This window comes from Suncus etruscus, chromosome 10, assembly GCF_024139225.1.
Source record: "Suncus etruscus isolate mSunEtr1 chromosome 10, mSunEtr1.pri.cur, whole genome shotgun sequence".
Lineage (NCBI taxonomy): Eukaryota > Metazoa > Chordata > Mammalia > Eulipotyphla > Soricidae > Suncus > Suncus etruscus.
In genome coordinates, this window is record NC_064857.1 from 79,279,568 (window position 1) to 79,291,886 (window position 12,319).

The 12,319-nt window shown below is 50.5% G+C and overlaps 1 protein-coding gene across 1 annotated transcript in view; it reads right to left on the reverse strand.

Moving 5' to 3' along the window:
- Positions 1–378: 378 nt before the first annotated feature.
- Positions 379–12,319, reverse strand: part of MAPK4 (mitogen-activated protein kinase 4) — a 137,950-nt gene continuing 126,009 nt past the window's right edge. The window contains exons 3-6 of the mRNA XM_049781549.1: positions 10,975–11,119; positions 9,052–9,213; positions 4,089–4,290; positions 379–1,408 (exon numbers count right to left, since the gene is read on the reverse strand). Of these exons, the coding sequence (XP_049637506.1) occupies positions 718–1,408; positions 4,089–4,290; positions 9,052–9,213; positions 10,975–11,119 (1,200 nt within the window). The 3' untranslated portion in view covers positions 379–717. The remainder of the gene's footprint in view (positions 1,409–4,088; positions 4,291–9,051; positions 9,214–10,974; positions 11,120–12,319) is intronic.

Below are 12,319 nucleotides of genomic sequence, written 5' to 3' on the forward strand. Positions count from 1 at the left end.
GCACATTTGAGAAGCCAGGAAAAAGATGCTTGGTGATGAGAGGAAAAAAATAGGTTCCCTGTAGTCTGGGGACTCAAGGGCCTTTGAGGTGAATGAGTGTATCGGATAGTTAAGAGTGGACAGGAAGGAACCATTTTGGCCCATGTCTTTTACCAAATAAATAGCCAGAGCCACCTCATCAGTGGGGTGCGTGAGATGGGACAGTCATGGGGGTGGGTTAGAAGCCTGAGCTTCAAGGTTAGCCTCAACCTTGACTGTCTCACCCTTGTTCCACACCTGTTACTTCAGACTCTAATGTAAGTTTTAAACATGAACCTGTAAAATCCTCCCACCTGAGTCGGGGCCACAGACTGCACCCAACCCCATTTCTTCACTGTACACCTCAAATCGCATAGGCTTCCTCTTTGCTGCACATCCAAACGTCTCCAGCGCCCCCTAAACTAGGCTCCTGTTCAGACTCACTCCTCCCAGAGGTTAAAGGCTAGTTATTAAGGCAGATTAAGAGACGAACATTCCCCTCTGGCTCCTCGGATGATGCCTACATTTCTGCTGAGCCCAGGGCCGCCAGAGAGGGGGGGAAGGATGGGATGGTGGAGGGGCCAGAGTGATGCCCTCCACTGCCAGACCCGGCTTGTCTTGTCTTGTCTTTCCCGGGGTGGAGTCCTGCTGGCTTGGATGGAGGACAGCGTGGGGGGGGCCCAGACACGCCCTGGGTCCTCACCACCTTTCTTTGGAGAAGGCCTCGGCCTGCACCAGGTCGCCCGGGTGCTCGGTGATGCAGGAGCCATTGAGGTCGCCCAGCTTAGTGTCCGGCAGGTCCTCGGGCTTGGTGCAAAGCTTCAGGGCGCGCGAGATGAAGACGTCCAGGTCGAACTGGGGGCTGGTGCTGCCGTCCTGGGGGGCCAGGCGGCCGGGTGGGGAGGCAGACAGGTGGTGGTGATGCCCAGGATCGTCCGGAGGTGGACTAGCGCGCTCGGGGCCACCCTGCGTGCTCTGGACCCACTGCGCGATCTCCAAGAAGAGGCTGGCCGGCTCCTCCTGGCCGCGCGCCCCTGGCTCGGCGCTGCCCACGGCCGCCGTCTGCTTCCAGTGCGACAGGTCGAGGATGAGCTTGGGCTCCGAGTAGTGGTGCGGCTTGCTGTCGCGCCACAGCAGCTTGTCCAGGTAGGACGGCGAGCCCACCTTGTAGTCGCACGAGCGGCCGTAGTCGGCCTCGAACGCGCGCTCCATGGACGAGTGCGACTGCTCGAGGAAGCGCTCCGAGCTGCTGTGCGAGTCCTTGCGCGGGTCCACCTGCACGTCCTCGGCCAGCGGCACAGAGCCAGCCCGTGGGTCCCGTTGCACCTCGCTGGCATCGGGGCACCGGTCCGGCCGCCACTCCAGGTCCGACGACAGACTCACCGGGTACCTGCGGGGTGGGATTGGGGGAGACAGACGGGATTGGCCTCCCAGGCTCAGCGCACACACCCCCTTCCCCCAATGCTTCCCATCTGGGTCTGGGTCTAGGCATGAGTCGATGCAACTGTCACAAAGCATCAAAACCCTTAACCCTCGTGAAACTTCCCTTTTTTTTCACCCTTTGTGGCTTTTGGGTCAGAACCTCTGCTCAGGGGTCTCTCCTGTCTCTGCTCAGTGGATCCTATGGGGCCCCAGGATCAAACCAGGGTTGTCCAAGTAAGTGCACAACAAGTGTGCCATCCCTGTACTGTCTCTCCTGCCTGATGCCAGGTTGTTTGTTTGTTTGTTTGTTTGTTTTGCCACACCAGTAGTGTTGGAGATTTGTGCTCTTGGAGGACTAAGAAGGCCAATCTGAAGCGAGTGCTCAGAGGCCCATGCAGTGTTGGGAGATCAAACCTGACCACCCACCTCCGCATGCAAAAGCATCCTTTCCATCCCTTTGCATGACCTCCCTGCCCAGGGAAATACCCTTTTTAGCGTCCTCACTGTGCTCCTCAAATGACCTGCATCCAAGTCACTAGAGGACCGCGCAGAGCAATGTGTTGACCCCAAGTCTCTGCTCTGACTCAAGTGGCCCAACTAGAACCCTGACTCTAGGGGTTTTCAAGCTTCTAGGTGATCCCCATGTGGGATCAGGGCAAAGACCCCTCCTCCCCTGAGGGCCTGGCTGGAGCCGTGGACAATGCTGAGGTAGACGGAAATCTCGAGGGAGAGGCCGAGATGTGGGACTTCTGCTGCTGCCTTGCAGCCAGGGGGCAATGGAAGGACAGGAGGGCAGGTAGGTAGGGGGTAGAGGGGGAAAAGCGGGCAGGTGAACGGGGGCAGATGGCCCTGTGAGTTGGGGAAGATGGGCAGGCCAGCAGCCAGGAGGTATGCCCTCCCTCTTGGTACTGTGCCTTCCTGCTGCCAAGCACTTGACACAGAGCCAACAGCAGCGCCACCTTGTGCTCATACAGGAGCAATGGAACCACCCAGGGCAGAAAGGTTGGGCAACTTGGACTGGAGGTAGTAACCCTGCACAGGATGTGGTTTGTGGAGGACAGGAAAGACCCCACAACTCCTGCCCCCCCCCAGGGGATGTTCCCAGTGGTAAATCTACCTCCCGGGAATGGTGGATTCTAGGAGGAAGAAAACCACAGTGCTTGGTGGCCATAGGCTAAGGGCCGTGTGTCTCTGAAGTCTGCACAGGCACCTTCAGGCCAGCTTCAGACACAGGGCAGGAGTGCTCAAAGATGAGATTGTGCAAAGCCATCGCCCTCCTCCTCCCTCAGGCAGCTGAGATAAAAAAGGTGCTCCAGGGTGACACGGGTCAGCCTTGTGTGTGGCAGAGATGGGCAGCGTCCTCACTTTCAACCCTATTCTGTGATAAGCTTGGGCTAAACCCACTGCATCAATGCTCGAAGCCTGGGATGCAGGGGAAGAGGGACTGATTGCAGGTGGCACAGTCACAGGCAGCCCTGGCATGGAGTGCCTGAGGATCTTTATCTCTTTGCTAATACCAACTCTAGCTAACACCAGCTGATGACATCCACGTGCCCCCAACTACTCCCCAAATAGCCACATGCCCAACCCTCCCTCTGCCTCCTTAATCCGAAACCTGTTGCTGTCCCATGACTGCTCATCTGTCCCGTATGTAAGTTGCTGTCACATTCCTCACCAGTGAGATGCAGATGTAGACATCCATCTGCTCAGTTTCCTGATCTAAGTCCTCAGGGCAGAAAGAGGCCTAAGGGTTCATTAGAATTCCCCTGCCACCCTCCCTGCTGCCCCAGATATTGACAAAATGCTGCTTCTAGCTAAGTTTCGTTCTCTGGGAGAGATGCAGGGTTCAGGGTGAATGAAAGATGCAGAGACCAGGCCCAGGTAAGCAGAAAGGCATCTTGAGATGCATGACTGTCTGACTTGAATGAAGATTGGGCAAGGCTCTACATGGACCAAATCTCGAACCTCCCAAAACTGCTGTTGCTCATTCATAGTGTGAGTGGCACCTCCATGGCCCGTCCTCTCAGGAGGAACAAACGCAAACACCTCACACTGATGCTTCCTGGCTAGTCTGGCTTCCTTTTTCTGTCTGTTCTTTTATTTTGGTTGTTTTATGGGCCATACCCAGTGGCATTCAGGGCTTACTCCTGGCTCTGAGTTAAGGAATCCCTCATGTTGGGAGTTTAGGGGACTCTATGCAGATCTGAGGATCAAACCAGTAGTGTTTATGATGGAACCAGTGACTGGACAAGTGCAAGGAAAGTGCCTCCAAAATGTACTATCTCCCTTCCCCTCCCTGGCTTTATTTCTTGCCTCTCAGTGCATGGGCAAGACTTTGCCAAAGCTAAAGTCTCAGCCTGCTAGATGAATACTGCTCCAGGGGACCTGGTTAAATGCTGGGTCCACACTATGCAATACCCTCAGGAGGTGGAAGAGCCCATGGGGATTGGGTGGTATAAAGGCAGGCTACCCTCATCTCATTCCTCACAAGTTGGACATGGGGGTTTTCTGGGACAGGCGAGACAAAGAAGGCAGGGAGTTAAGTTGTGAGCAGCACCCTGGATCTAGACAACTTGGGAGGCAGCAGGAAAGGGTAGAGAGGAGGAGAGGTCAAGCGGCCAGGCAGGTGGGCATGGGTCCTGGCACACCTGTCCCAGTGGGAGAGCTGGCTCTGGCTGGTGGCCATCAGCAGGATGTCATCGATCTCATCCTCGATGCGGAAGGGGTGCTGCGAGGTGGGCTCATCTTCAGGGCATGAGTATGGGCTCATGTAAGGGTGCTGCAGCCCCATCTCGGCCGTCAGGCGGTCCATGGGGTTGAAGGTCAGGATCTTCTCCAGAAAGTCGATGGCTGTGGGGAACAAAGCAGGACACATGATCAGTCCCTGCGCTGACCATAAGAAGACAGTGAGTCCCTGTCTTCTTCCCTTCTCTCTCTCCCTCCCTCCCTCCCTCCCTCTCTTCCTTCCTTCCTTCCTTTCTTTCTTTCTTTCTTTCTTTCTTTCTTTCTTTCTTTCTTTCTTTCTTTCTTTCTTTCTTTCTTTCTTTCTTTCTTTCTTTCTTTCTTTCTTTCTTTCTTTCTTTCTTTCTTTCTTTCTCTCTTTCTTTCTTCCTCTCTTTCTTTCTTCCTCTCTTTCTTTCTTCCTCTCTTTCTTTCTCTCTTTCTTTCTTTCTTCCTCTCTTTCTTTTTTCTTCTTTCCTTCTTTCTTTCCTTCTTTTTCTTTCTTTCTTCATTTTCGTTTTTACTTGCTTTCTTTCTTTCTTTCTTGCTTTCTCTCCTTCTTTCTTTCTCTCATTCTTTCTTTCTTACTTTCTTTTTTCTTTCTTACTTACTTTCTTTCTTCTCTTTCGTTCTTTCTTTTATTCTTTCTTTATTTTCTTCCTTTCTTTGTAACTTTCTTTCTTTCTTCTCTTTCGTTCCTTCATTCTTTCTTTCTTTTCTTCCTTTCTGTGTAACTTTCTTTCTTTCCTTTTTTCTTTCTTTCTTTCCTTCTTCTCTTTCTTTCTTCCTCCTTTCTCTTTTCTTCCTCTCTTTCTTTCTTTCTCTTTCTTTCTCTCTTTCTTTCTTCCTCTCTTTCTTTCTTTCTCTTTCTTTTCTTACTTTCTTTCTTCCTTTCTCTCTTTCTTTCTTTCTTTCTCTCTTTCTTTCTTCCTCTCTTTCTTCTTTCTTTCTTTCTTTCTTTCTTTCTTTCTCTTTCTTTCTCTCTTTCTTTCTTCCTCTTTCTTTCTTTCTTTCTTTCTCTCTTTCTTTCTATCTTTCTTTCTTTTCTTACTTTCTTTCTTCTTTCTTTCTTTCTTTCTTTCTTTCTTTCTTTGTTTCTTTCTTTCTTTCTTTCTTTCTTTCTTTCTTCTTTCTTTCTTTCTTTCTTTCTTTCTTTCTTTCTTTCTTTCTTTCTTTCTTTCTTTCTTTCTTTCTTTCTTTCTTTCTTTCTTTCTTTCTTTCTTTCTTTCTTTCTTTCTTTCTTTCTTTCTTTCTTTCTTTCTTTCTTTCTCTCTTCTTTCTTTCTTTCTTTTTCTCTTTTCTCTTCTACACCTGGCAGCACTCAGAGTTTATTACTCCTGGTGGGCTCAGGGGGCCATATAGGATGCTGGGGATCAAAACCTGATTGGCTTTGTGCAAAGTAAATATCCTGCCAGCTGTGCTAGCACTCTGGCCCCATGGGAACTATTTTTTTTTCTGTGATGCTTTCACAAGTGAGGGGGGACCCAGAAGGGACAATGACTTGCTCGAGGTCACTGCTGGCTGGAGGCATCTGGGGCAAGGACTTTGCCCTAGGCTGGATTACCCCAGAGACAAGGACTGGGGTGGAGGTGGGTCCTGCAGTGGTACCCCAAAAGCACAGGTCAGGAATAGGCAAGATGCCAACAGATGAGCCCCAGGCTGACTTAGAGCTCAAACTCCTGTGAATGTGAGGTTCTGAGTTTGATGCCTGGTGGCGCCCACAGACACTAAGAGAAACCCAGATGACTGCTTCCTGGAGTTCCTGGAGCTGGGGCAGAATCTGATCTCTAGCACACAGCCAGAAGGGCAAGCCTGTGAGATACACAGTGCACAGAACCCCCATCTATGAGCACTGCACAGCAATGAAATGAGGGTAGCCCCAGTCTGCACTTGTATAAGCATCACAACTAAAGCATGCAACACCCATCTCCTGGCCTGTGTTCTAATCATAATGTGTGACCCCAATCATTGCAGTGACAAGAGAAGGGAAGAGGAAACACAAAAGGCAGTACGTTAGAGAGAGAGAGAGAGAGAATAAGGGAGGGAGGGAGGGAGGAAGAGAGAGAGAGAAAGAGAGAGAGAACTCAACAGGGGCCACCGGCCTTGCCTATGACTGGCCTGGGTTTGATTCCCAGCACCATAGGTTTTCCTGATTCCTGCCAGGAGCTCTATCTGAACACAACTGGGTGTGGCTTCCCAAACCCTATTATAAAGATAGCTGTGAAGATGTGCTAAAGGGAGGTGGGGGCTCTGTCCCAGTGGAGTCCTCCAGGAAGTATGGGCCATGCCTTGGAGGTGGCTCTGTCTCTTGACTCTCTCCTGTTGTCATGGGCTGAGTGCTGCTCACTGCCACTGTCATTGCCTGTTCCTCCTAGGAGTAGATAGTGTCTACAGTGGGCACCCTTTGGTCAGGGTGAGGGGGTGGCCTGAGTGCCCTGTAATGAATCTAGAAGGACTGAAAACAAAGGCAGGCTGGCTGGCTACTCAAAACATTTATTAAGCAGGCTGAAGTCCCAGCCCCTGGCAGTGCCATCTCAGTGGAGAGATGAGGGGTGGTGGTGGTTTGGGGCATCTGGAATATGGTGGCAGAAAGGACACAGCAAAACAGGAAGGGATGTTGCTCAGTGGCTGTGGCCACCACATCCATTTATGTCCAGATCTCAGCAGCCAGGCGGCCTCTCTTGGGTTAGACACTAGCCAAATGTTTGAGAAACACTCTGCTGAGCAAAGATGGCATCCTTCTGCCCTAATCTCCAGGAAGAAGTGAGGTCAATCCTGAGCTACTCTAAGGCAGGACTAGCCTGGAGCTTTTACTCTGAGCTTTCAGTCCTGGGCACATCCCTTTAAGACTTCTGGCACATCACTTTAAGACTCAGCTAATCCCATTACAGTGGGAGCTGGTCTCTTCTGTAGGGCTCAAGGGAACCTCTGCTGTGGAAAACTCTTCTGCAGGAAAACTTCTTCATCATTCAAGGAATCGATGGATCCTGAAGGTCATGGGCCTCCTCTGAGACCATGGTGCTTCTCTGTAATCCTAGATCAGAAGATGAGTGGAGACACAGCCACTCTCACCCCCACCTTCTGAGCTCTGAAGGAAGTTGCCAGGGATGCTTCAGGACTCAGGGTTGCAGGCAGGAAACAGATTAGCATCTCAGACTTCTGAGTTTGGAGGGGAGCAGTATTCTGCAGTGTGCCTGCTTTATACTTGGCCCTTTCTCTTCCACCTATTATCACACTGAGCATTCTGACAAGGAGATGAGAGCATGAATACCCTAATGTGGACACATGTCCATGAAGCTGTTATCTTCACGAGCCAATGATGTCCTGTGAACTCTGAAGTTTAAACTGACCACTTGTGTCATGAACCCTCTAGAAGTCGGTGCCACATTTTGGGCAAGCCAAACTTTATTTCTCTGCTTAAGGCGGGGATTCCAGTCCATGCCCAACCCATATGAGGAGACCTTTCAAATACTAAACATGCACAGGCCCCTTTACCTGCCACTGCTGAGCCTGCTTCTGCCCTCTGGGCTCCCCTCACATAACATCCCTCTCTTCTCTTAGTTGGCCCTTCTCATGTTCCATGCAGACACTTCTCTTGGCCTGGTACCCCAAATCTCTGAGGGGAGAAGTAGCAAGGCCACTGAAATGGTGAATTGGGTGGAAGGGTTGACTGTCTCCCCACTTCCAGGTCTGATGCATAAAAACCATCTGCAAGAATCTGCTCTGGTTTCTCCTGATTGGTTGTCAGTTGGTGCCCAGAAGGCTCATGTGTGGAGCCAGGAAGAACCCTCTGTCAGCCCAGGCTCAGGCAGAGCCTCAGGACTCTACACTCTGACCTGAAGGTGGGCACTGACCCCATTGCTAGCCAGGAGGGTTCAGCTTCCTCTGCTACAGCATAAAATTCTCTCAGCTCAGACAATGGGTCCCCATCCCCCGACTCTTTTTCTTGGGACTCAGCCAACCTTTCTAGGTGTTTTTTGGATTGCTAAAGCCACAAAGACTCCTGTTCAATCTTGTCACCTTCTGTACACCAGTGGATTCCAAATAGAACCTCTCCGCTCCCCAGGGTTCTGAAAGATATTAATGGACTTACTGCCCATTTCATGGTCTCTCTGCAGTGAGGAGATTGTGGCATGGGTGGGGTGGGAGAGGAGGCTGGAGGCCAGATTCTGATCAGCAGCTCCTGCTGGATGAAGGAGGTGAATCCAGGCTTGTACAGAGGAGGGTATGTCTCTCCCCACTTTCTTGTAGTGGGTGAGGACCACATCCCAACTAGCAGGACATGAAAACCAGAGGTTCTGTGCTCCTGGGTGGCCAGAGAGAAAGGCCATGGCACCAGCCCAGGCTGTCTGCTTTAGAACTAGCAGACAGGAGGAAGGAAAGTATGCCCTAACTTTTCTTTCTATTGAGGATATGGGTTTCCCCTAAAATGGACTGAGCCAATATCCCTGGAGGAGCATTTGGCAGGGTGAAGCCTGGAGTGAATGGAACTTCTGAGGAGGTGATGTGTATTCTCAGTGACACTGACCCTATGTACAGGGATCATTAGACCCACACAGCCACAAGCTGTAACCTGGAGATGCCCAAGGCCACACAACTCACTCGAACTTGGACCTGACTTTGACGCTAACATCATGTTCTCTGTCCACACCAGCCTTCCAAGGGGAAGAATGAAAAATGTCATCTTACAAGACATAAAGAAAGAGAGCCGAGTGAGAAAGAGGAGAAGAAAGCAGAACCGGGTTGAACTATGGGAAGACAGGAATGCTGACTTTGAGGGTTGTCAGCGGGCCCAAGTCCAGAGGTCTGGACACAGCATGACCAGCGCTGCTGGGTCTCGGACCCTGCTTGGTTCTCACAGGTCCCCCATGTTCCTGCAGAATCTGCTACCTTCACTGTTGACCTCAGGCAGCAGCTTGCGCAGGGGCCGCTTCACCTCCCAGGTGCTGCTGACAAAGCAGGGCATGACCCGCAGCAGTTCGTCCTTGTCTTCCTCCCGGATCACGGGGATGGTCTCCAGGATGAGCTGCATCTGCTCCAGCTCGTGAGCCCCTGGAAGGCAGAGCCAGACAGTGAGGGTCAGCCCAGGCCAGTTTGTGGTCAAATCTTACAGGAGGCTTGGGACGGGGGGGGGGGGGGGTGTCATTGGCTAAGTCATATGCATGGGGGTTCCAGGGACTGGGCTGGGGTGTTGACTCTACCACCCGCTCACTGTGACTATAAGCAGAGAACCTGAGGTACAGTGCTGTCAAATGATTGCCCAGGCTAGTGGATCACAGATGGAGCTGGCCAGCAGAGAAGAGATGGAGTCAGCCGGACACCATCCTTCAGCACATTCTCTGGCAGACTGGGGACAGACAGGATTTGAAGGCTCAGAAGGAGCACTATTTTTTGATTTCCAATCAGAAGATGCCAATTAGAATAGCAGTGGAGTATTTAGGAATCATGGGATTAGGCTGTGCTAGACATCATCTTCCTGCCAGATGTGTGGGAGAATGGTGTCAGGACAGGGTGGGATCAAGCATGCATTCACTTTCTCATTCATTCAGCAAAGGAATTTGGGATTAATATTCTATAGGACTTGGAGATTACTTTCAGTGGTGCTCAAGGGACCATTGGTGCCAGGGATAGAATTGGGATCAATTGAATGTAAGGCAAGTATCTGAACCTCTGAAAATTCCTCTGACCTCCAAAGTAATTTGGGGGGGGGGGCCACACTGGCAGTGATTAGGAGTTAACTCTTGGATCTGTGCTCAGGGATCACGCTTAGTCCTGTATGTATGGTTTCAAGGACCATACAGGATGCCAGAGATTGAACTTGGATTGGTCACATGCAAGGCAAGTGCCCTACCAGATGTAATTGGCTCTGGCACTCCAAAGTCATTTTTGATTGCTCATCCCTTCCTTGCAGGGCATTAGTGCTGGGCAGTGCTGCCCTTCTGCTCCGTGATCAGATCAGCTCTATCTCCAGGGTCAACCCTTAAAGGTCCTCAGGCTCTTCTAATTTTTATATCAAAAGCATCGGGGAGGGGTGTGTGTAGATGGAGCAGTGGCATAAGCAGTAGGGCATTTGCCTTGCACACCCTAACTCTAGGATGGACCACGGTTCAATCCCCCGGTGTCCCATATGGTCCCCCAAGCCAGGAGCTATTTCTGTGCACATAGCCAGGAGTAACCCCTGAGCATCATCGGGTGTGGCCCAGAAACCAAAATAATACAAACAAAAAAAACCCATTGACTTCTGCTCTGAACAGGGCCCTCTGGGCCTTTCCTGGTAGGGGCCTCTTGGAGAGGCAGTTCCAGAATTTAGGGAACTTTCAGGATTAGTAGGGTCACCTATCCTAGGAAGCATTCATGGCAGGAAGAGAGAAGGGTAGATCTGAAACAAAGGCTGGGAATTTGGAGGGGCCCTCTCCATGCCTCTGTACCCACATGGTTACTTGATTTCAAAAGATCTGGGCTTGAGAGGTTACTTTCAGCCTCTCCCGTATTTTTCTGGAAATGGTAATATGGTTCCTCCATGCAATGTCAGGAAAATCCATAGGAGTCATTTCTGAGAGACAAACTCAGAGATGGAGAGAGCACGGGGAGAAACTGAGGCACTTGCTTTGCATATGGCCAACCTTGTTCAATCCCTGGAATCACATAAATTTCTCTGAGCACCACAGCCCAAACACCCACCTGCCATCCCCGTCCCTCAAAATGAGAAAGACAGGCATGTTTGGCTCTTAGCAGGCATTCTTCTCTCAGTGCTCCTTGCAGATAAGGCAACATAGGAGAAGGGCGGGCAAGAAGTGACGGTGAGTAACTTACCCGCAAAGAGCATTCTCCCGGTGAGCATCTCGGCCAGGATGCAACCGGCTGCCCACATGTCGATGGCTTTGGTGTAGTTGTTTGGTGACAGCAGCAGGCGTGGCGAGCGGTACCACTTTGTTACCAGCCCTTCTGACAGATACCCCTGGAAGACAAGACCCCCAGTTCTGATGAGCAGAAGCCCGTCTTCACATCCCTTGTTGTTTACCCACACATGGGGACAAGGCCCTCTGGAAGTCCGTTGAGTTCACATCCTTGGCTTTTGAGTTGAAGGTGCACAACAGAGATCAGATGAAGGAGACTCAGACTGGTTTATGGGGCTCAAAATGGGGGGAATTTTATGAGGCCCTGAATATTTTTTTTATAAAAGGCATCTGGACACTAATTCAGAAGCACTGATTTTACACCCTGGTCTCATGGAATTCTGTGAACTGTCCCCTCTCCTTTAGGAAAAAGACAAGTAACTCAAGGCCATCTCCAATTTCATTACCATCAGCAGCAGAGCAATGCTTAGTGGCTAAGTCATAGAACGAGTCAGATACTTAAAATCAAACCAACTGCATTGGAGCTGAAGATTAGAATTAGTGTTGCTTAATGCCAGGCTCCAGGTTCCTGCTGAGGCACTGGCTTCAGAATACCCATTTAGAACCTGAGCACAGGTTCTAAGGAAGCTGAGTGGCACAGTTCAGGTTAGTTCAATAGGTTCTGGGAATTCTTTGTGACTTTGGGGGCTGACGACAAAGGACTCATTGATTTCAGCTCCATGTTGAGCTCTGGAATGGGATCTCTCTGTGTGGACTGAGTGATGCCCATGGCACTTTAGAACAGAGAGGAAAGAACTGGGCAGTCTGGAGCTTGTTCTCTGCATAGGGAAGAAAAGCTGCCCAATAGTAAAACCTGGGAAATGAAAGTCTGGACACATTTGGAGGTCAGTGAGATAACATAGACAGAGGAGTCCATTAGGGAATTCTAGAATAAACTATTTGTTGGTGGAGTCCTGTTTTATATTACATTTACTTTGTTTTTAAGTGTTTTGTTTTGTTTTTCACACACAGTAGTGCTCAAGGGAACTTATGGGATGCCGGAAGAAGTGTAAGGGGAGATCAAAGCTGGTTGATCATGCATGCTAGGCAAATGCCCTGCCCACTGTGGGGAGGGTTTGGTTTTTGGGTCACACACACCCGGCAGTGCTCAGGGGTTACTCCTGGCTCTATGCTCAGAAATCACTCCAGGCAGCCTTGGGGGACCATATGGGATGCCGGAATTTGAACCAATGACCTTCTGCATGAAAGGCAAATGCCTTACCTCCATGCTATTTCTCCCGGTCCCTAAATTTCTCTCTTTT